This window comes from Acanthopagrus latus, chromosome 7 (genome assembly GCF_904848185.1).
Source record: "Acanthopagrus latus isolate v.2019 chromosome 7, fAcaLat1.1, whole genome shotgun sequence".
NCBI classification, from domain to species: domain Eukaryota; kingdom Metazoa; phylum Chordata; class Actinopteri; order Spariformes; family Sparidae; genus Acanthopagrus; species Acanthopagrus latus.
In genome coordinates this window covers 15,736,111-15,759,299 of record NC_051045.1, presented here as the reverse complement: position 1 = coordinate 15,759,299, position 23,189 = coordinate 15,736,111, and the positions used below count along the sequence as shown (strand labels likewise).

General features: G+C 43.8%; 1 protein-coding gene across 6 annotated transcripts in view; it reads left to right on the top strand.

Annotated features, from left to right (window-relative positions):
* The window catches only part of si:dkey-151g10.3 (serine/threonine-protein kinase WNK2), a 43,158-nt gene that overhangs the window by 16,489 nt on the left and 3,480 nt on the right, over window positions 1-23,189 (top strand). Inside the window, exons 3-24 of one of the 6 annotated variants that reach the window (XM_037105440.1) lie at window positions 5,172-5,344; window positions 5,813-6,033; window positions 6,908-7,065; window positions 7,277-7,365; window positions 7,468-7,687; window positions 7,905-8,229; window positions 8,749-8,864; window positions 8,999-9,190; window positions 9,709-13,029; window positions 13,304-13,347; window positions 14,591-14,726; window positions 14,813-14,929; window positions 15,046-15,147; window positions 15,240-15,288; window positions 15,407-15,559; window positions 15,660-17,869; window positions 18,053-18,299; window positions 21,061-21,146; window positions 21,235-21,572; window positions 21,685-21,920; window positions 22,011-22,106; window positions 22,194-22,357. In XM_037105440.1, the coding sequence (XP_036961335.1) occupies window positions 5,172-5,344; window positions 5,813-6,033; window positions 6,908-7,065; window positions 7,277-7,365; window positions 7,468-7,687; window positions 7,905-8,229; window positions 8,749-8,864; window positions 8,999-9,190; window positions 9,709-13,029; window positions 13,304-13,347; window positions 14,591-14,726; window positions 14,813-14,929; window positions 15,046-15,147; window positions 15,240-15,288; window positions 15,407-15,559; window positions 15,660-17,869; window positions 18,053-18,299; window positions 21,061-21,146; window positions 21,235-21,572; window positions 21,685-21,920; window positions 22,011-22,106; window positions 22,194-22,357 (8,793 nt within the window). Of the gene's footprint in view, window positions 1-5,171; window positions 5,345-5,812; window positions 6,034-6,907; window positions 7,066-7,276; window positions 7,366-7,467; window positions 7,688-7,904; window positions 8,230-8,748; window positions 8,865-8,998; window positions 9,191-9,705; window positions 13,030-13,303; window positions 13,348-14,590; window positions 14,727-14,812; window positions 14,930-15,045; window positions 15,148-15,239; window positions 15,289-15,406; window positions 15,560-15,659; window positions 17,870-18,052; window positions 18,300-18,648; window positions 21,147-21,234; window positions 21,573-21,684; window positions 21,921-22,010; window positions 22,107-22,193; window positions 22,358-23,189 lie in introns of those variants that run through there. The other 5 variants (XM_037105441.1, XM_037105439.1, XM_037105443.1 and 2 more) reach the window with 5 other exon arrangements.

The following is a 23,189-nucleotide window of genomic DNA, read 5'->3' as shown; positions in this document are numbered from 1 at the left end:
GAGGCTATCTGACTAAGCTAATTAAGCTAGTTTGCATTACATCTCAGCCAAGGAGGTCACCATTGATGTTTACATTCTGCGCCATCACAAGCACGAGCCTCTCTTTCCCGAGTTGACACTTTTCTCTGCGCTAGTTCAGTGTTTAGCCACTCTTGTTTCTCTATGTCCAGTTAGGTCCCAGGTTTTGCAGCTGACATCTTGATAATTAAGACATTGACAGGGTTGAGAGGTCCTCTCTGGTCACTGCCAGCTGCCTGCTTCTAAACAGTATCTTCTTTCTTTTCCCTTGACAAGAACAAGTATATTTACTAAAGGTTTTTTGTTTGTCCCAGGAAATCATTGTTTGGCTCATTGTAATGAATTGTAACAGCAAAAGGGAGGAGTTGAAGAGCTTGGTTGTGTCTGATTATGAAAAGCCAGATGGGCAAGGCCAGGTAGAGCAACAACAGGCTATTGATGCATGACTAAAATTAGGAGAGGCCAAATCAAATTGGCTACAGCTGAACAGACTAGACTGGGATGGAATTGATCCAACCACACTGACCTGATGAATGCTCAACCAGGGCACTGACAGTTGGCGAGTGTCCCTCGGGCTGAAGCCACGTTACCTAACCAGCAACAGAAATGTAATTTCTAGTATTGAATTTTTGAGCCATTACCACATAGCACTGGTATTAACTGTAAAATCTAATTAGAATTCAATAAATCTGAGGACCTGTGAATGATCAAAGGTGACTGTTACCTAGAGCATTACAAAAAAGAGAACACAAAGCAAAAAGGGAAGCCAGACTTGAGGTAGAATTGATGCCAATTAATAAACCTTTGTTATTATGTGATGAGCGGGATTGTTTACAGACATAATATGAGATAAAGCAAATATTTTTTATTGATGTGTGGTGCCATAAATGAGATGTTGTCTTTTTATAACACATGTCCTATAGCTATAAAACACAGAGATAAGAAGATCTCCTGCAAACAAGTGGTCACCTAAAAAGAAAAACTAGCACGGTGCACTAGAAGCTCAGTGAACTTGACCCACTGTCCGCGGGTTCTAATCCATCGGCCAGCCCTTTTCCTGCAATTTATCTTGTTAGTCTATTGTAGCTTACTCTAATCTAATCCTAGCCACCCGCCACCTTGGATTTTCAAACACTGACATGCTTACTCCCACACTGGGTCATACAGTACACTGCTCTCATAAATGTACAAATATCAACCTACAGCAAGGTTAATGCTCCCCTACTTGTTTTTGCCTTATTTTCCCCATTGTAGCTGAAGCACTCTCCTTCTTCAGACAACAGTGTAACTAGGGATCCAAGCTCATCTTGTGTGGTCTGTATGATATCTGACACTTGTGCAGTGTTTGCCAAAATAGATGTTTTAAGGCTCACGTGCTTTGGCGTTCACAGCCCCTCGGCCTCTTACCATCTACCAAATGTGCCTTGTAAGCCCTATCCTGTACATTTCCTGTTTTATGAGGCTGCTTAACCTGCTGCTTGACCTTCTGCTCCACCAGATGTCTGATCCAAAAAAAATCTCATGGTGCACAACCAGGTCATAGGTCTTACTTTGTTTACCAAGGTGTAGCGCTCAGACTCTGGTCACTGAGGCGCCATGTGACAACATGCATGACCAAACTGACTGGACTACTTTGGACAAGATGGGAATAGCAACGCCCTGAGTATTACGGAATAAATTACAATTAGACATTGTGTGAAACTTGTCATGTTCAGTATTTGTTGTGACTGAATCAATATAGAAAACTAAAGTCTCAAAAAAGCCATAGAGCTTAATCAATATATCTGACCATAGTTGTTAGTTACACTGGGGGTATGTCCCTGTAACTTTTTGAAATGGCCAGTTTGGCTTCATCACTTGTAAAAGCATTGTTTATTACAGAAGAATTTCAAATTGTTAATTTTCTTGGTGTAAGATAACAAATGAGAAAGTTTTGCTCTCCATCAGCACCAGCTGAACTGGTCACTACGCATGCCAGTGCGAAATTATGATATAACATTTTAACCCAGGACCTGATATGAAAAGAAAATTGTAAACTAGGGCAAAGGAAAATTTATAACATGCGCAGGGAAACTGCTAAGAGATGCTCAGTCATGCACATCGTATACTGTAAAATCAGAATGTAATACATTAGGTGGGCTGATCAGCTAGCTAGCTAGCATGGCCAAAGGTTTGCAGCTTTGGATGTGACTAATGCATATGGATGACTGTTACTTGAGGACACAACATAGTTTGGATTTTTGGTATAGTGGACTAAAGTAGCCTAGGCTATGCCCCTTCAATGTGCCATTATGCAAATAATTTTCCTGCCATAAATATCATCCCAGACCACACATTTAGGTTGCTTAAAAATCACATATTTTTTAGTTGACCATTTAAAAAACGATTTCCATTTGAGCCCTTAAGTTCCCAACACTTTGCAAAGCCCTTGTTTCAAACAATCTCATAAAAATTACACATCATTAATTTTCTTGGATTGAGTCAACTTTTCTGGTGTTCTTGTTAATTTCAGAATCAGAAAAACTTCACAAGACGATCGAAAATTGTCTTTGACATGGCTCACAAAGTACACAAAGAGTGCTTAGAAACTAGAGATGCACCAGTACCATGTTTGGTCTTGCCGATACCAAGGAGGACCAAACATTTCATTAGGTATCATTATCGGAACAAACTTAATGAAAACAGCACCTTGTAGCTGCCTTGTGAACAGTCTCAGGTATTTCCACAATTACAGCTACCCCCAGAAGTCCATGGTATAGACAACTACACTTATCAACAGCTTTTTGGCATGTACATACAAATATACACTTATCTGTATTTCTAATTTATGCAAACTATTATGTTTATTCTTTCTATATTACTTTGTGCTTGAAAGCTAGAGTATTTACGTCATGAGGTTTCAGAAATGGAGAACAATCAGGCTGATTTACAGGAAGAAAGGGCTATGACATTGTCTCCTGAGCTGCACTTTCTCTACCTCACTTTCTGTCTGTTTCTCCCCTGCTTCCCCATTTCCATCTGATGATTCTTTCCCCTTTTTCCCGTGGTGTGCCATTTTGTTTGTCAGATCTGTTTTTTGTGAGCTGCTGCTGTGCCAAGGTTTGACTTATACGCTCTAGCATACAATTCCAGATTATTGCCATCATTTTCAAGACTTCAGACAGTATTATTCACTTACATTTATCACACAGGTCAGTGTTAAGGAGGCCTCACGACAGCTGTAATTGTATTTTGGTGAGTTAAACCGTCTTGGCAATAGAAAAAGGACTGTGATTTTATAATAACACTTGAAGAGCGAGTATAGCTGTTGTCATGCCCCAGTCTTCAATATGGGGGTGTGTGTGTGTGTGTGTGTGTGTGTGTGTGTGTGCGTGTGTGTGCGTGTGTGTGCGTGTGTGTGTGTGTGTGAGAGAGTTTGCGGATGGAGAGTAGGTTTGTGTGAGCCTGTCTAGACACAAGCTCACCAGCTGAACTCTTTGTGACCTTTGCCAAATGGCGACCTAAGGCTGTCTGATGCGACACTCAGAGGGAGACATGATAAACGCTGAGGAGGCAGCAGACAGGGACACACAGGCCAGGACTCTGTCTCAGCATGAGCCAGACAGTGAAGCAGACTGATGCTCTGATTGAAGAGTGAGACAGAGGCAATGCTCCCTTCAAAATAAAGCAGAACGATGACACATGTAGATATGGTTGGCGGAACTGGAGAGATAGGCAGCATCGAGACCTATGCTGGGTTAGACACACCTGCTCACAATCAGGTACACACACACAATTGCAAAAGCATGCTTGCATGTAGCTACATGAGACTGTTGGTGTTACAGGAATGAGAACAGGGTAGACCTAGGCTGGCAACTTATTCTTAGCCATAAGAGTGCAACTATGAGCAGTCCTTTTGTTGATGTTACTTCCCTGCTGAGAGGGGAGGGGTGGAGGGACTGCTTCCATCTGTACTTCCAGAAAAGGACACAGAACAAGTATATACACAGAGAGCAAAAGATATATGAGAAGACAAAACACAGACACACAGGGTGAAGGTGCATGATGATACAAAGTTTGGAACTGCATCACATAAAAATATTTTTATTTTCATCTAAACATTTGCAGTACATTGACTCCATAGGGGAAGCCTGGTGTAAAGCAAAAAGCTGAACATCAATGGAATCGATCAATGAAAAGCCAGTGTTATGATGACTTCTATTTATAGTGAGGCCTGTCTGTGACACCACGGTGGCTGCCATCTGACTCCCCCATAGATGTAGAGTCAGACACGTTGTTTGGTTATTTTTCTTTGCTTATTTTTTTCTTTTCCAAAATGGATAAAAGCTCTCTTCAAACTTTTCAATACCATCTAATATTGCCCATGAACAGCAGGTCGCAAGGTCAACAAAGGTCAAAAGACCACAGACCTGAAATGTTTTGTTATTTTTGCACATGGACGACAACAGTTGTTTGTGACAAGTCTAAAAATAGGCCCCGGCACAGTGGGGACACTCAGGATTTCATGAATGCTTTGATTGCGAGCTCTGTGTTTAATTATTTAATATTATTTCACTATCACATCACTTGCATATTCTTGAACACAATTTCCAAGTGATCTGATATTCAGGTGATTTAAAGATGTGTTTATTTTTTGTATGTATACAGCAGATATCATTGGAGGACCATTGGTTTAAGAAAATACAATTATGCATATGAATACACACGTAATAAGAGACATAATACAACATTATTTTCCAACTGCAGAACTGAGCAAGTGCATAAGTCTTAGGTTTTAAAAATAGCCTATGCCCTGGTGTAACAGAATTATTCAATGGCTGCCTCAGTTCCTGTGGGATGCTGCCAGTGTCAGTGAATTGGATTTCTGCCGCGTCCATTCTGTCTGCCATACTGGGGATGTGTGGCAGATACAGTACAAATGTGTTTTACAGAGCTAAGGCTTGGGTGTTGCCTCAGTACTGCTGCAACTCTGTATTGCTAGTACCATCTAGTGGCATTAGGTGTTAGCGCACATTAATGAGTGTAGTGTCAGGTAGCAGTATCATGTTTGCACAGCTTGTGTAAATAAATAAAAAAAATGTTTTGTGTTGGAATTGCCAGTCAGTATATAGAAAATTCACACCAAATAACTTGTTGTGTTCCACTCACCTTAGGACCGCAAGCTGACCAAGGCAGAACAGCAACGCTTCAAGGAGGAGGCAGAGATGCTGAAGGGGCTTCAGCACCCCAACATCGTCCGTTTCTATGATTCCTGGGAATCTGTGCTCCGCGGCAAGAAGTGCATCGTTCTGGTCACTGAACTCATGACTTCAGGAACACTCAAAACGTTAGCACACCCTCCTTATATCTATTATTCTTCACTGGATGACAGCTCATTATCGTTGTCATTAGGTTAAGTCATTTTATCATTTCTATTAAGCGTAATCTTTTAGGGATAGTCTCTGACTGACATGAAATCCTCTAATCCTAATATACTTGTCTGTATGTCTTGGCCATGTCACGGCATTAGCTTGAGTTAATGTCACCCACAGACAGCCGCTGTCTGCTGCAAATGAATATGTAGTAATGAGGCACTTAAAATAACTGAACAAATCTAAGCTGATGTACATTATACATCATCATTTACATATCAGGAAAGGACTGGAAAAAGCAATACAGTTTTCTGACTGAGGTCATCAGCTACAGTTCAGTCCAAGCTGCACTCCCACCTTTGTAGTTAGCAAATATCAGCACCATTGTTCTGTAGGTATTTGGCAGTGTGACTACAAATCCTGCTTTTGCTCTGTCTGCACAGTTACCTGAAACGCTTTAAGGTGATGAAACCCAAAGTCCTGAGGAGCTGGTGTAGGCAGATTCTAAAGGGACTTCACTTCCTTCACACCAGGACTCCTCCAATAGTCCACCGGGACCTCAAGTGTGACAACATCTTCATAACAGGCCCAACAGGCTCAGTCAAAATAGGCGACCTTGGACTGGCCACTCTTATGCGGACCTCCTTTGCCAAGAGTGTTATAGGTATGCCACATAGGTAGATCAACTACATACAACTACAATGCCAGGCATATAGTTGGTTTTTCTCTCCCAGTATGTGTCTGCTCTGTTGACTTTATCCATCAACACTTTATCCTTTATACGTCACAACAACCAGGTGCATTTAGAAGCTTGTGTAAAACAACTGCGTAAGTAGGCCTACATTAAATAGAAGAGGTCGTGTTGCTTTCACTATCCTGTGTTTACAGGAGGGATGTAATTCTCTCTCTCACTCTCGCTCTGTTTTTTCAGCAGAGCATGTGTGAATGTCAGTACACAGGAGGGGTCGTGTGAGGGCAGATTATCCACTAGTTAATCAATCCCAGATGGCGTTGTTTTCTTGGTCTGATAAAATAATTAAAGTAAAAAAAAAATGCTAACATGAGATGTCAAATATAGCTCACCTACCGCCCAAGTAAAGTATGCGTGGGAAGTACTCTGTCAGCAAACTGAGTCAGAGCCTATAGATATACTTTTCATTGCATTCAGCAGTGTTTGGATTTTTCTAGAGGGCCACAGCTGCCTCGGAGTATAGATTATTATCGACAGAATAATTCTAAAATCCATGTGGGCAGCACTTAACGTAAACAGAGACCACTGACGTGATGTTGGCTCTGTAAGCCAACTTAATCAATGCACTGTGAGCACCATTTAGCTAAATAAAGTTTAACTCAGTATGCAAGAGCAATTGCTGGGAAGATTGTTATCAGAGTTTCAACTGAATTTTAATTCTTCCATTGACTCTGGGGAAGTAGTGTTCTGTGGACAGCATCATGTGACTCTAAATTCAGATTGTAAACAATGATAGTGGTGAAACAGTATTTTAGTTGTTTAGTGAACTGCCATCTGGTCTTCACAGGAACCCCCGAGTTCATGGCTCCAGAGATGTATGAGGAGCACTATGATGAGTCAGTGGATGTCTACGCCTTCGGGATGTGCATGCTGGAGATGGCCACTTCAGAATACCCGTATTCGGAGTGCCAAAATGCTGCTCAGATCTATCGCAAAGTCACAAGCGTGAGTCTCTCTGACTGCATTACCCAGCACCTTTGTGGTGATGACATGTGTAGACCTACTTCTTTAGTAATTCTTTATTCATTTGAAATGCAGTCCCATCTATCAGGCTCCATCTTCAAAATGCCTTCAATGATTATATTCAATAATCCAAAACCTAATTGGGTAATTTCCTGCTAGTTCAGCTGATCAAATCTGATTTGTTTTGCGGCAGGGTATCAAGCCAGCCAGCTTTGATAAAGTCAATGACCCAGAGATCAAAGAAATCATCGAAGGCTGCATTCGTCAGAACAAGAGCCAGAGGTTAGCAAGTTTTATTATTCATTTTTATTCCTATTATACCTATAACATGACATACTGCACTGTCTGAAGTAGGATTCCTGATTGTTGTCTTTTGCTTGACAGACTCTCCATCAGAGACCTCCTGAATCATGCATTCTTTGGGGAGGACACAGGAGTCCGGGTGGAGCTGGCAGAGGAGGACACAGGCACCCAGGACTGTCTGGCTCTTCGGATTTGGGTGGAAGAGCCCAAGAAGCTAAAAGGGAAGCACAAAGACAATGAGGCCATAGAGTTCAGCTACGATCTGGAGAATGATAGTGCTGAGGAAGTGGCTCTAGAGATGGTGAGACTCTGGGACACTCCTTACTTGAAAAAATGGGGGCAGTGAATGTCCACTGTGGGATAGGCTAGACTGGGAAAAGGCTTTGATGCCTCAAAGCTTAAAGGAAGATCAGGTGTGGGAATTCCTTCAGCTCATTTATCAGCCATTTCAAGCTCCCTCTTTCTGACCTAGATTCACTCAGCCTATCTTTAGTCACAACTTTCTCTCTTTCTTTCAGGTGAAGTCAGGATTCTTCCATGAGAGTGATGCCAAAGTGGTGGGAAAATCCATCCGGGACAGAGTAAATCTGATCAAAAAGTCACGGGAGCGTCGCCAGCAGCAGCTGCTCCTACAGCAGCAGGGCTTTGAGGAAAGAAGAGACTCCAATCTCACCTCCTACACCTTTTCTCATCAGTACTGCCCATCCTCACTTGGGCCAGGACAAGCAGCCGGACAGACAGGAGGGGCAGGAGGAGGAGGGCAGGAGTCTGAGGAATTGCCTGAAGTGGACCAGCATGTCAGGCAGCAGCACATATTCAGTGGGACAACACTTGGTCTGCCAGGTAGAGTGTGCATCTTCATGATGTATTTTATTTGCCAGGAGTTTATTAGAAAGGGATGCTAAGACTGCTGTCAAATCATCCCAAAATTAACATCCCATGTCTTCTCTTAAGCACCTTTCCTTGATGTTGATGTTAAATGTCACAAAATCAAGGAGAGATGTGAAGGATTATTCATAAAGACTTAGAAAAACAATCACAGTGTGAAGAGAATCTGAGATGCCATCTTCTCATTTCCTTTAGTAGAGGATATTTCAGTGTTCTGTATGCTAATGGAGAGTAAAAATGAGGCATTGGAGCACCTTTCCTTAACATTTAGACCTGCAGCTTGGATACCTCTGGGTCATTTCACTCAGTGAGAAACCTTCCTAAGCAGAAAAGACTGTATGACCGTTGTTTATGAGTTAATAGACATAGACATAACAGAAGTTGAACAAATGTAAAACACCCAGTGAAAAATACAACATTGACAAGTATGTGTTTTTACATTCCCTCTTATTTTGTGTTGTCTTGTCTCTGAAGGCGAGAGCATTGGATCTGCCAGCTGTGAATCTTATGCAAGTGGACAAAGCCAGGCGTACTCTCAGCCAGGGGAGTCATACACGCACTCCCAGACTCCTCTCCCCCCTGCTGCATCTGTAAGTCTATGCAATGTTTTGTCTTTATTCAGTCAACAATTAATAGATCAGTTGATTAACTGATCCATTAATCCTTGATTGAATCTTTTGTATTTATAAATCACATGTGCACTAACTATTTACTTGCACTACAGAGCACTGGTGCGTCGGCACTTCCTCAGATGGTCCCTATTGGTGAGAGTGGAAGTGTTCTCATTGGCCAGAGTATTAGTATGTCCAGCATGTCCATAGGCCAAAGTGGAGGGGGACCTGTTGGCCAGACATTTCTTCAGCCCACTTCCATGGTTCAACAGATATCCCCAAGTGTCCCTCAACAATATTTTCAGGTGAAAAGAGTGATGATACAAATATGTGTTTAAATAGAAAGCCATATTTACATTGTGGCTAAAATATGTACTGTTACTGTTAATGGAAGTAAAGCTATGGTGCCACTGCTCTGTTGCATTTTGGGTTCTTTCCCCGTCAAGTAACTATTTACCCAACAATGATTCATCCTCATAATCCTCTGAGATCATCTGACTGTATGCTGTTGAGGGTTTCCCCCAGGAAATTAGATAGTGGAGGTGCTAAGATTTAATATATGGTGTAGCCTCTCTGTGCTCATTTTTCATTAATGTTGTACTCAGTAGAAGTGCATTTACTTTCTAATTTTAGCTGTGCAGTTTATATTCCAGGTGAGGCAGCCCACCTCCTCTATCAAACACTGTGGGAAACCCTGTTCTATAATTAAATGTGTTGATGATTGATGCTTTTACCAAAGCTTATTCTTACCTAATTGTTCTACTACTTTCTTTTCCCTCTTCTTTCAACACCAAATCACCATTCTGTCATTATCACTAAGCAGTCACAAACATTCCCATCAGATGCATTTCAAACTGCCACTCCCCATGGCTCAATGGCCCCCTCACAGTCATACATACCCCCTGTTTCCCCACACACACCCGTTAACGTTCTCACTACATCCATGTCAGTCGGTGAGCCTGCTGGACTAGCAGGGAACATTGTGCCCCTCGCTCAGCAGACCCAACCCCCTGCCACTCCCATGCAGATCACTGACATAATTCCCCAGGCAGCACCCCAGCCAACACAGCCCGTCATGATCCCTCAGCAGACTATTGTCCAACAACAACAGACAGGGATGGATCCCCAGACCTCCACCCTTCAGCAACAGCCACAACAGCAAATGGAGGCCCAGGCCACTCTGCTCGAACAACAACAAGTTAGTACCACTCAGCTCCCAATCGAGCATCATCCACAGAGCCTTTCAGCTACAGCTGTCCAGATACATCAACATGAGCCTCAGCAGCAGATCTTTGTACAGCAGCCTGTTCCTCCTGTACTCACAACTCCTCAGCAGCAAGTTTTATCTACACAAACAGGTATGGAGCAGCGAGCTGTGTCATTGGCACAGCCAGGAGAGCAAACTCAGACCTATAAACCTCAAACAACAGTGGATCCTCGTGAGCAGACCATGACAAAACCACAACCACTACAGCAACAGCTTCAGCAACAACAAACTCTATTACAGCAGCAACAACAACAAGCTTTGCTGCTTGAGCAGCATCAGACATATGTCCAGCAACAGCGTGATCAGCAACAACAGCAAGCTTTGCTTCAACAGCAGCAACAACAACCCCAGCTACAACTGGAGCAGCAGCAATCTCTTCTACACAAACAATTGTTGGAACAGCAAACTCTTATTCAACAGCAAGAGCAGCAGCAGCAACAGCAAGGTCTTTTACAACAACAGCAACAACACCAAGTGCTTTTACAGCATCAGTTAGAGCAGCAGCAACAACAGCTTCCTCTACAGCAACAGCAGCAGAACCAGATGTATCAACAAATTGGACAACACCAAGCTGGAGTACAAAAAGAACCTGAGAGGCAACAAATTGTATTACAGCAGACACAGCAAAAGGAACAATTGCAGCAGGCCTTACTCCATCAAATGGAACAACAACAGCAACAAGCGCTAATACAACAGCATTTACAGCAGCAGGCAATTTTAAAACAGCATCAGCTACAACAGACAGTTCAGCTACAGCAACAGCAACAAGAACAGCAACAAGTGCAACTCAAGCAGCAGATGGAGCAGCAACAACAAGCTCTGCTGCAGCAACATTTCGAACAGCAGCGTCAGCAACAAGTCCTGCTGCAGCAACAACAAGCTGAGAGACTACATCAACAGGCTCTGATACAGCAACAGATTCAAGAGCAGCAACAAGCAGCCATCATTCAGCGTCAGCAAAGTGAGAAACAAGAGGCTGTCCCGATTCCACAAAGTAACAGTGAGCCGCAGGTTCAGCAGCACCCGTGCAGCGCACAACTAAACACCACTCAGTTTCCACCCCATACCTCGCTCACACAGCAGCAAGTGATGGAGCAACATCACGCAGCACTGATCCAGCAACAAGCACTTGTTGCCCAGTCTCAGCATCACACCTCTGTGATGGAACCTCATATCCCAGTTAGGGCTCCAGCTGGCACCGAGGTGATTCAGCACCAATCTCAAATTGTCTCGCAGGTCCAGGTTCCTATGGCCATTCAGACTACACAGATCCCTGTCCAGACACCTGCTATTGTCCCAGCTCAAGTCCTCACCCAACAAGGACAAAGTGAGGTTCTTCCCCAGAACCAGGGCCAGCTCCCAGTCCAATTAATAGCCCAGTCCACAGTCCAAGCAGCTCAGGCCGAAGTTACTCCTCCAGTGGCAATGATCCAGGGCCAAACCCACATCATCCAGACCCAGCAAGTTCCGCTACAGACTGGTTATCCAGGACCTGCTGCTACCACACAGAGCCAAGTAACCGCTCAGCCATTAATCCAGAGTCAGCCTCTGCACCTGTCCCAGCCAAAACATGGCCAGGGTCCAGCGGTGGATATTCAGATGATGGGCCAACAAAGCCAAGCTGCTGTCCAGACTCCAGCTGCAATGACTTCAATTCCCAGTCAGATCCAACCTGAGAATGTTGTTCAGCAAAAGGCTCAAGTGCCAGGGGTCATGCAACCACAGCTCCAGCAACAAACTCAAGGCACACCACCTATCCAATTGCATGCTCATGCCGCTACCAGCCTTTTGACCCCTCAGTATGTCCCTCAGCCTACCCACCCCGCCATGCCATATGTGCAGCAGGATATTACTCATATTACACAACAGCAGCAGCAAGATCCTGTCCTGCAGTATCAGCAGGCGATTCTGTCTCCTGGCCCAGCTGGAAGTGTTGGACCTACACCAGAAAGTCTCAGTTCTGCACTTGACCCTGCAAACTTTGTCCCCTCTCCTCATCCTGTTCAGCAGGTTGGACAAGCCTGTGTTCCAGGCCAAACAGCACTGCAACCAGTGGTTCAGTCCCAGCAGCAGCCCCATGGAAATACTACTGACCCCTCAGTCATCCAGCCCATCTCCCAGCCTACTATCCCTCAGTCCACAGGGCAATACCAGCAACCACTACAGAAGCTTCCTCAAGCGCAGCAACCACAAGCTCCACCTCCTCCGCAGGCCCAAATATTAGCACAGCCCACCCAAGCTCCCATCCAGCAAGGTCCAAAGCAGGCTTTGTTATCCCTTGAGGAGAGTCAGCTGTCAACCCCACCTTCACATCTGGTGACCCATCCCGCTGCACCGTTAGTCACCAGTAATGTGGCCGGGCCTCAGTCCCAGACCAGGACCCTGCCCCAATATAGTCATCTAGTGGCAGGCCCCCCTCCGTCTCCACAGCACCAAGTGAAGCCGATGCTGCCAGCCCACACTCACACACAAACCAGCATTCAGGCCCAAATACACTCCCAAACACAGACACATGTTCAGACACAGGCTCATTCTCACACTCAGACACACACTGAGACACCTATCGCTGAACAGCCTGTCCTGCACCATGCTGTCTTTCCTGCACAACAAACACCCCATAGCCCCTCTCATACCTCATGTTCCCCTATATCACTACCATCTCTTCCATCCCTACCATCCTACCATCCTGCTGCTGCCCCTGTACCAGAGCTGCCTTCATCTCCACCAGCGGCCCAGGTAACCCTACCCGGGCAGGCCGACTTTATCCCCACTTCCCCTCTGCCTGTCACTACTCTACAAGCGCTTGATTCTAATGCCCCCAAACTGCCCCAAGCCTCGCTGCAAGACTGTGACCTTTCCCTGCTGGGCATTGCTCAGGTACAGGAAGAATGAAAGTTTGCTGTGTTAATTACAAAATAATTTTACTTTGCTGACATACCTGCAAGATGATACTGCTACCTCATCATTTGCCATTTTGATTCAAACTAACCAGTTTTAATTCTTTAAAAAAATGAATATTTAAATATGTTAGTAAATGTAATATCCATTTTTACACTACAGCTTTCTTCGCATTTGATGTTTCTAATTGTTTTCTGTTTTTTTCCTGTGTGCCTGCATACTCCTTTGTGTCTGTGTTCACGTGATGCTGTAGGATGGTCCGTACCTGTCAAGTACAGAACGTCATTCTTCTTCAGGGTATGTCTGATATCATTGTTGTCTGATGTTAGCTCTGTTTGCTGGTAATAGTCAAAGGTCTTTCAGTATGTCCATTTTCATCAGACAAAGCTGCATGAGCAGAAATACTGGGAGAATCTGTGCGCCTTAATTTGGAAACAGCTGAACAAGGCCAATGAATGTACATGTTAATCATAATTAGACTTCTTAAAGTCATTGGGCCTCATGCAAAAATATTCTCTTTTTTGTGACACTTACTCATGTGAGTGTTCCAAGATAAATGTACCCTTTCATTATTGGGAAAGTTTAATTCACAAAATGATAACAACTAGTAAAAAGACATATTCAACCAATAAACCATAAAAAACATAGTAATAGTAAAGCTGTTATCATCAGAGCAGCAATAAAGAGGAAATGATTTAAACCGCTGGTTTCAGCAGCAAAGTGGTCCTAACATCTGGCTTTTGTGAATATGTACAATTGGCATTCACTTCTGGGTCTACTGACTCTGCAGGTATTGATCATGTTCATCTTGGATCAGCTGTAATGTTGGCACAACACCCAGGTGAACATGCTAATATTTGCCATTCTTCAGGCATGATGCTATTAAATGTGTTGACGTTAAGGCTGCCGGCTTGTTAATACTTTTCCATCCGGTCCTGTCAAAAAGTGCTTAATCATTGTTCAGTTGGCACTGAGTTTGAAAGAAGTAAAAATAGCCAACAGAAGATGATGTAACACTGTTGGTGTAACAGAGGCTGATACTGGACAGAGAAAAGATCCTACAAACTAGTATAATGTTTCATTTCAGAAAATGCCAATAAAAATCATATAGTCTTTTTTTTCAACTATATGATATCATAAACAGAACATTATAATTAATTTTACATTAAGTTTGTCTGTGTTGCATGTTTCATTTTAGTCAGTTTCATTCCTTAATAACTTGGACGCACCAGAACAAATCTGTTTGTACGGGTGGTTCTTCCATGAGACCAGTATATTGCCAGACAGAGTGGGTAATGGTCTTCCAATGTGCATGTAGAAGGCATTTAGATGTATATTTGATGTTATAAAATAGTGTGAAAATTGTACAGTATGTTATTAATACATATGTGTACTACATATACAAGTATGGCTTTTAGATAATGTTCTTATTTTCAGCAACTCACAGACAATGCAGTTACAGTATGTGGTCAGAGTCTTGCTATGGAACCCATCATTTACTGGACAATGTGTTAAAACCCTGCTACTTTACCACCCACAGGTCTGTTCCAGCTAATGGAGAAGAAACCTGTCAGCTCCTGGCCAATGGGAAGCTAGATAAATTAAAAAATCAAAGAAGAGCTTCCTGTCAGAGGCCTGAGAAGGTTTCACATCAGTTTCAACTGAGCATGCTCCAGGTGAAAAGAAAATGTCAAAAAAAAAACAACTATGTTCTTAAAGTTAACAGACGAGTATATAATGTTAACTCGTTTCCTAATCACAGGTGTCCGGCACTGGTGACAATATGGTGGAGTGCCAGTTGGAGACGCATAGCAACAAGATGGTGACATTTAAATTCGACATTGAAGGCGATGCACCGGAGGACATAGCAGAATACATGGTAGACTGCTCATGTATTCACACAGACAACACCCCCCCCCCCCCCAAAAAAAACAAAAAAAAACCAACGTTTTTATATATTTTAATCATTGCTGTTTCTTTTGATTTTGCTCACAGGTGGAGGAGGACTTTGTCCTTGATGTTGAGAAAGAGAAATTTGTTGAGGAGCTTAGAGCCATAGTCAAGAAAGCTCATGAACTTCTTCAAACACTTTCACTGGTATGTTGATTTGCATATTTCCATCAACCTTTTCTTGTTTTTGTTTTTTTTGATTGAATATCAATTCATTTGAATCATTATGTCTTTATTAGACTGGATCAACTGACCAGCTGCATGTGAGCACACCAACTGGCTCTTCAGGTAAATTATGATTAAAGTGTTTCTCATTCACAAAAAAGTGGAACTACAACGTGAGAAAAAGCTTTATGTGCTGTAACTTGACTTTTAATAACAAGTAAAATATATTTATGATTTCCAGTGGACTCGGTACCCCATTCTTCCCCAGTGGGACGCTGGCGTTTCTTTATCAACCAGACCATCCGCCATAGAGACTCTCTATCCAGCCAGGGAGCAGGCACACCACCACCCGCTTCAGAGGCGAGGATACCTCAGTCTCCCCAAGCAGAGAAAGGTGAGCACTACCCATATTTGTTATAATGCTCTTGCTTATTAACATGACTAAGTTGACAACATAACAGAAACTAACCATATGTTCCTCTGTGCGGATGTAGAAGAGGAAGGATCCCAGAGTCTGGAGTCCTTGACCGGAGTGGCCTCTCCCCCCTGCCCCACTCTCTCTGCCATCTCTCCTCCAGTCTCTACTGTCTCAGCCCCTGCCTCCATGGCTCCCTCAGCTCTTACTGCCCTGGCCCCTATCACCACTGCCTCTGAGAGCATCTCCGCACCAGCCTCCACTCTTGAAGCTTCCGTTCCTATCACTGCTGCAGGCGGTCCCCTCACCCTAGCTTCTGCTGACCAAATTCCCAGTGCTCCCTCATCCATTGAAATACCTACTGCTGCTACTGCTGCTGCTGCTGCTAACCCCACCTTGTCCACTGCTCCTACCTTTGTGTCTCCCACACCCACCACCATTCTGCCAGATGTACTCTCTTCTCCTGGAACCAGTGGTTGCTCAAATGTAGGTCAAAGTATAGGGGATACAGTGATGCCTACTTCCAGGCCATGTGTCCCTGCGGTGGATCAGTCTTCAGCCACTTTTCATTCTCCTCCTCCTGCTGCTGCTACAGTGATCTCTTCAGTAGTAAGCCAACTTGGCATGGAGCAACAGACACTCACCCAGGTGGCCCAACCAGCCCCACAGCAACCCCAGCTACAGCCACAGCTACAGCCACAGCTACAAACACAGCTACAACCACAGCCACAGTCACAGCTACAGCCTGTGATACAGCAGCAGGCACCAGCAGTTCAACAGCAAGTGCAGGCAACGCAGATTGATCAACAAGCACAACAGATACAGCGTCAACTACAACCACAACATCCAGTGTATCAAGAACAAATACAGCTGCAGCAGGAACGATCACTGCAACAGTCCCTCCAGCAGTTACACCATCAGCAACTAATGCAGAAACAAATAACACTTCAGCAACAACTGACTGATGTGCAGGTGCTGCCTCGGCCCGAGTTGTTACAACAGTCTGTGCCTCTGCAGCAGCTTTTGCCCCCAGTGCCCCTACAGCAGACACAACAATCACTTTCTCAACAGCAAACACAACAGTATGCCCCACAGCTGCTGCAACAGCCTCAGTTACAGCAGTCACCACAGCAGGTTATTGCACCACAAGCTACTGTAATGCCCCAACAGCAGGCCCACATTGATCACCAGCACCAGCAACAGTTAAATCTACAACAGACATTACACTTGCAGCAACAGCAAATGGTGCAGCAGCAGCAACAACAGATGGTTCAGCAGCAGCTACAGCAGCAGCAGCTACAGCAGCAGCAGCTACAGCTGCAGCAGCAGCAGCAACTGTTTATGGGAGCTGTGGCTTTGCAGCCAGATCAAACCCAGATGCTACCCCTGTCAGTAAGTCAACAGTTTCATCAACAACAATCACAGCTAAATGTTAGCCCTGTACCATCACAGCAGATTCCTCAACAAGCTCAAATTCCTGCTGAGCTGGCACATCAACACATACAGTCACAGTCACAGCAGCAACAAGAGGCAGTTAAAGCCATGGAGACGCCCCAGAAACAGCAGCATTTTCCACTGCAGAAGCAGTCCTCTCTACAGATGTCAGAGTCAGAGGTGTCCACAGGAGAGACAAGTTTCACAGAGGACACATGCAGCTACTCTACCCCCTTTCACCCTCCCTCTGACTCCTCTCTACCGCCTCTCAGTCTGGGCACCGCTGATGCCCCCTTACCCTCTCTATCCCTCACAATGACACCGTCACCTGCTCAGCCATCATCTGTGGCCGAGTCAGACAGTGAAGGCCCCCCAAAAATTGAATTTGTGGACAACCGTATAAAGACTCTGGATGAGAAACTGAGGAACTTGTTGTATCAGGAGTACAGCAGCGGAGCAGCACCAGGCGGAGGAGCTGCCTCTGGCCCTACATCAGCTGCCTCCACATCAGCAGGAGGAGATGAGTCGTCTGAGCCACAGTCAATCCACCACTCATCTTTTCCCCCACCTGCCTCCTCCTCAGATACATCCCCTCACTCCTCATCCTCCTCTACCTCCTCGACCACCTCCCGTTCCTCCTCTACCTCCCCTGACCCGGAGAGAGATGGGGTAGGAGTGGAAGCTCCCTCAGAAGTGCCCAACTTTGCGCAGCTGGGCCTTGTGGATCAACAGCCTGGCCCATCTCTCCCCTCCACCTCTGCCTCTTCCACCCTGCCTACCTCTCTTCTGCATCCCAGTCAGGATGACTCTGCTGGGCCCCAGCGCCCACCCATACCAGGAGAACCAACCATTCTTGTGAGTGAACACGACAGAAAAGACTTTGAGTCTTTGTCTTTCACTGTACTGAATTTACATTATTTTACTGTTTATATTTCAGTGTATAGCTGTATAAATGTGACCCTACTCGTTTTAAGTCCCTCTCATTTTGAACGTATCAACTCCAATGCGGCCACTCTTTAACTGTCTTAACTGTTCTAGGCTGTACCTCCACACTCTGACACCAGTACCACTGGAGACGCATCGTGGCCCCCCAATCAGCACCCAATCCCCCTCCGGCATGGACAGCAGAAGCACAATGCAGGAGGTGGATATTTTGGCCTAAACCTGACATGTCCTAGTATCAGAAATCCTGTTAGCAAGAAATCCTGGACTCGCAAATTCAAAAACTGGGCGTGCAAACTGCGCCACTCCGCCAGCTTGTTCAAGAAGCCCAGAGTCCAGCAAGGTAGCGTCCTCTTAGGGAGCGAGCAAGCGAGAGAGAGAGAGCGAAAGAGAGTGAGAATGAAATGTTGGGGCATGGACCTAAATCTAATATCTAGTACTAGTTTTAACATAGTAAAATAACTTTCTTAACCATCAGGAATTAATAACTGTTAATGTTAAAGAATGTTAATGTTTACAGCTAATAAATCCTGTTTTTGTAAATTGTGACAGTAGTCTCCATGTAATGTCAGTGTTGAAATCACTACATACATTATTGTGTTTTTGTTTCGTTCTGGTTTCTTTTTTGAATTTCCTTTCACTTAATTTGATTTTCTTGGCAATCTTTCTTTTTGCATGGGTTACTCACCCAGGGGCGAGAACAGTGGAGAGTAGAGGAGGGTGGAAGATTGGCACAGTGTAGGAAGAGATTGGCATCACAAATCTGATGCCCGTCCCAGTGCAGATGAGCTCTGGAGCAAAAGCCCAGCTGTGCCTGTGCCCAGGACAAAACCCTTCATATGACACCCCCCTTTTAGTGCCCCAAGTCCGCAAGCACGGCCAGCAGCAACCATCTCACCTCCTCACCCCCACCTGCTGGCGCAATGTAGACAGCACCGCACAACTCACGTCATAATGCAGATAAGATAGATGCTAAGTTGCTAAGCTGATATTATGCAATTAGAATATGTGTACGCTTTCTGTGTCAGCTTATACAGTATAGCATTGCTCCAAGAGGCTCTACTATATGCTGTAGTTGTAGCAAATGCATTTATGAACATTACTCTTTCAATTAATTTGCATAATTAATAACGCTCTATATTAAGGTCTTGTACTGTGTAAATTAGGTAATAAAGCCCTTATAAGTCTGTCTAAGGTGCCTATTGACATCCATATTATAAAAGTGTTAATGATAACAAAGTAATGTTCATTTTTAGACTGTAAATAATTTATAAGCACTTCTAAAAAGAAAATAAGTGTTAACAGTTTATAGACACTCAGGGCTATTGTTATTGCTATTGATCCATCAGCTGCAAAAGAAAACAACTGTTAATAAGTACATAGTGAACTGCTTATAAATGCACAATAAAGTATGTTTTAATCTTTATATAGCAACAAAGATGAGGGAGAAACCTCCACCAAAAAGACACAACTCTGGCCCTCCATCAAATGAATGCCCCTCAGTCAGTTCACTCTTGTTTTACCTCAGTTTCTATCACCCTCTTTGTCTTCTTTGCCTCCATCAGCAGGATTCTTTTCTTTTGCAGCATAGAGTTTCCACAGATATTACTGTTTTTCACTTTTACCTGAGGGAAAACACTGCCTCTTCTAGTTTTGATTGCGCAATGCCATACATTTTTCCTTAGTGCCATAATGCACTGATGAATTAATTATTGCTGTATTCATCAGTTCCAGTGGGCAGGCCAAATATCATGGTGAAAGTGAGGTTTATAGGGAACCGATCAATAGGATGATGATGCCGTTTTTCTACAGCCATTACACAGCACAATCAGAATCAAAATTCTATTGACATTTTAATTTCAATAACTGTGTTTTAATGCTATTATGAACTATGATAAGAATCTCAAAGTTTTTATTAACGTTCATAAGCAGCCTATACACTATAAACAAGTTTATTACATGGGTTTATAAATGTCTCTTAATCTGACAAACATAAGATTCTTGATGCTATTATTATTATTATTATTATTATTATTAATGCTTATATAGTCTTATTAATGTTGATAGGCACCTTATAAGGATCACCACCTCCATTACCTGTTAACTAACTCCTTATTAAAAGGACCTTAATATACAGCGTTACTGCATCATTTCTAGTATATATATTGTGTCATTACCAGGGCCTACAAGCTAAAGTCAGGTTCTGTAATACATGGGTAGGCTTTTCATATGTTTAAGTGTTTGAGCCATCTTGCATGCGTTTGTGTTTCTGTGTAATCTGTGTGACAGTAGCTCAGACCTTTTTTTTTGCTACAAGTACACATACATGAGCATGTTATGTTGTGTTCTACACAAGTGTCTAATAATGGATCGTTATCTGTAAGTAACACCTGTATCAGGCTGCATATGTAAATGTTGGTTGTAAATTATGCAGTGATTATCCATGTACACAATTTGCTAATGTAGTGATCCCAAATATCAAACACACTGAACAATATCACTGTGGTTCTCAAACGTGATATTGGGCTTTGTTGTCTGGTATATGAGTGGGAATATGGTGAGTCAGTGAGAATGAGAGAGTGGATGTGTGGGTGGGTGGGGGTACACTGTTGTTAACATTCAACTGCCATTTCACAGTATGTTTTTTATTTGATCTAATGACTTACTATCATTGTGTTTTTTTAAATGAAACAAGCATTTACCACCCCTTCCCACACGCCCATTACATATTTCTCATCAGCATGTAATTTTACATCCACAATAACTTACACCTATCCTTCAATTTATTGTTTGTAATGTAGAAAGTTGACTGCCACAGAACTCAACATATGTTCACACATTTTACAGACCTGCATGCAAGCCATGTAAGTCACAAAGTTGACGATGTGTGTCATTGGTGGGTGATTTCTAACACTGTGCCTTTGTGTTCGTGCCCCATGTCTATCTGTGTGCATCTATATGTCTCTGTCGTATATATTTTTCTGTCTGTCATCGTTGTAATTGTCTACATCGTCATTCATGTGCTCTTCACACCTGCGTCTCTGTGTTCCTGTCTTTGGGTCCTTGTCTTCCCTTTTTGTTTTTCATCCCTGTCTCTTTATCAGATGGACGTTCCAGCAGTCAGGCACTTAGAGAGGAGAAAGAGGCGCCACCCCTGAATCCACCTCACTCGCGCAAAGGGCGATTTCATGTAAGAGCAACATCAAAGATTGTTATCTTTGTCACTCATTAGTCTCAACTTCATTGCAGCCAATGTCTCCCACCTCCTCTGCCATCAGGTCACCCCAGTGCCCCAGTCCTCTCCCCCAAAGGAGGCTCCATCGGGGCACAGCAGCGCACACAGGAAAGTGGGACGCTTCTCTGTAACACAGGCTGAGACTAGGAAAGAAGACAAACAGACTGACAGTTCCCCAGTGTCTCCTGATTTAGAGAGGGAGAGAAGGAAATGTCGGGCAAAGGAGGGAGAGAAAGATGAAAGTAAGCGGACCCCAGCAATGGCTCACCTGCCACGAGGTCATGGGCACAGCCACTCACCCCTGGGCAGCAGCGATGATGATGATGAGAGTGAGCTTGAAGATGAAGATCTGAGAAAAGAACTGCACAAGCTTAGAGAGAAGTAAGTCAGTTTTTTTGATTATCTTATCTCTCAGGGCCCTATTTAAATGATTTATCGCGCAGCCTCAGAATTCTCACCACTTTCTCTCTGTTTTCTATCTCTTGTTCTATAGACACATCAAAGAGGTGGTATCCCTTCAGGCCCAGCAGAACAGAGAGCTGCAGGAACTATACAGACAGCTTCGATCCCTCAAAGACCAAAGGCAGAGTCTGCCTGCCTCCCTGTCCCGAACCCCTCCTCTTCCCACGGCACCTCCTCTCCTCTCTCCTCGTAGGCCCAGGCCAGCGAAAATCAAGCTCCGGCCACGGCCTCACTCTCACATGGATAACAATGGAGTTACGCACTCTGGTAAGGCTTTTTATCAACGCTCTCTCTCTCAACTCTCTTTTTCTCAGTTGCTTGCCGTCTGTGTAACCATTTCTTGTATCCTTCATCCAGCGATTCAGCAGTTGAGTAGTTTCTCAGGTGGTGAACAGAGTAGACTGCCTCTATACTGCAACCCAGAGCAACACACCTCACTGCCTGCTAAAAGAGGTATGCTTTCTCATTGACATATCAAGTACACACATTATTCAGTGCCAATCAGTGGTATGATGCATTCCCTATTTTTTTTTTCCACAGATCAGAGTCCTCTAAGAAAAAGCACATTCACAGATGAGCTGCACAAGCTTGTAGATAATTGGACAAAGGAGACGGTGGGCCCCTCCCCGCCCAAGCCATCACTCAATCAAATCAAGCAGATTCAGCAGGTGCAGGAGTTGGGAGGCTGGAGTCAGCAGACTGAGGTAGGAAGAAAGAAGGTTTGATATATATTCGGATGGATTGTTGATGTTTTATCCTAAATGCTTTGGATAAATTTGGATAAATATTTTGCGAGAGATGATTAAAAGTTACATTCACCCAAAAATGGTGTCTTCCACAAAACCTTTCTAGAGCTTCACAGCAACATGAAACAATGTGAAAAATCAAACAAAAAAAACCCCATATCAGGCTTGACACAGCTCGACCATCTTAGGGCACGCTCACACGTGGCCCATTTGCTCCATACCATGCCGAAGCGCGATTGTCCATTCTCCCTAGTCCCCTCCTCTACATACATCATCACATTGTATCGTGGTTGTGGCACATTGGAGAACATGACTAACTTAACTGACTTTTTGTTGTTGTTGTCATAGGCTCTCTCACTTTCCTGGATTTCTTCATTATGCGTTATATACATGACTACTCTTCATATCGACGTTATGCACCTGTGCTTGTGCTCGTGCTTGAACAACCGTACTGTCCCGAAGCACAACTCAACTGTGCCAGGGCCAAGGAAGTGTACCGTGCTTGAGCTAGTACAGAGCACTCACACTAGTCAAACAAACTGGACCTTGGGGGTCAAACGCGCTTGGGCACAGTATTGATGCCTAGTGTGAATGCATCCTTAATCACAGATGCCCTGAGACCTCAAATTGATTTGAATTTGAAAAAGGGGTGTTTGAAATCTCAGCGCTCATGCACAAGCTGCTACAGTGAAGATTTTGGCTCATGAATGGATATAAACAATGTCTTTCAAAATCAATTTGAAATCTCAGGGCTTCTGGAGACTTATATTATGCCATATAAGCTAAATGA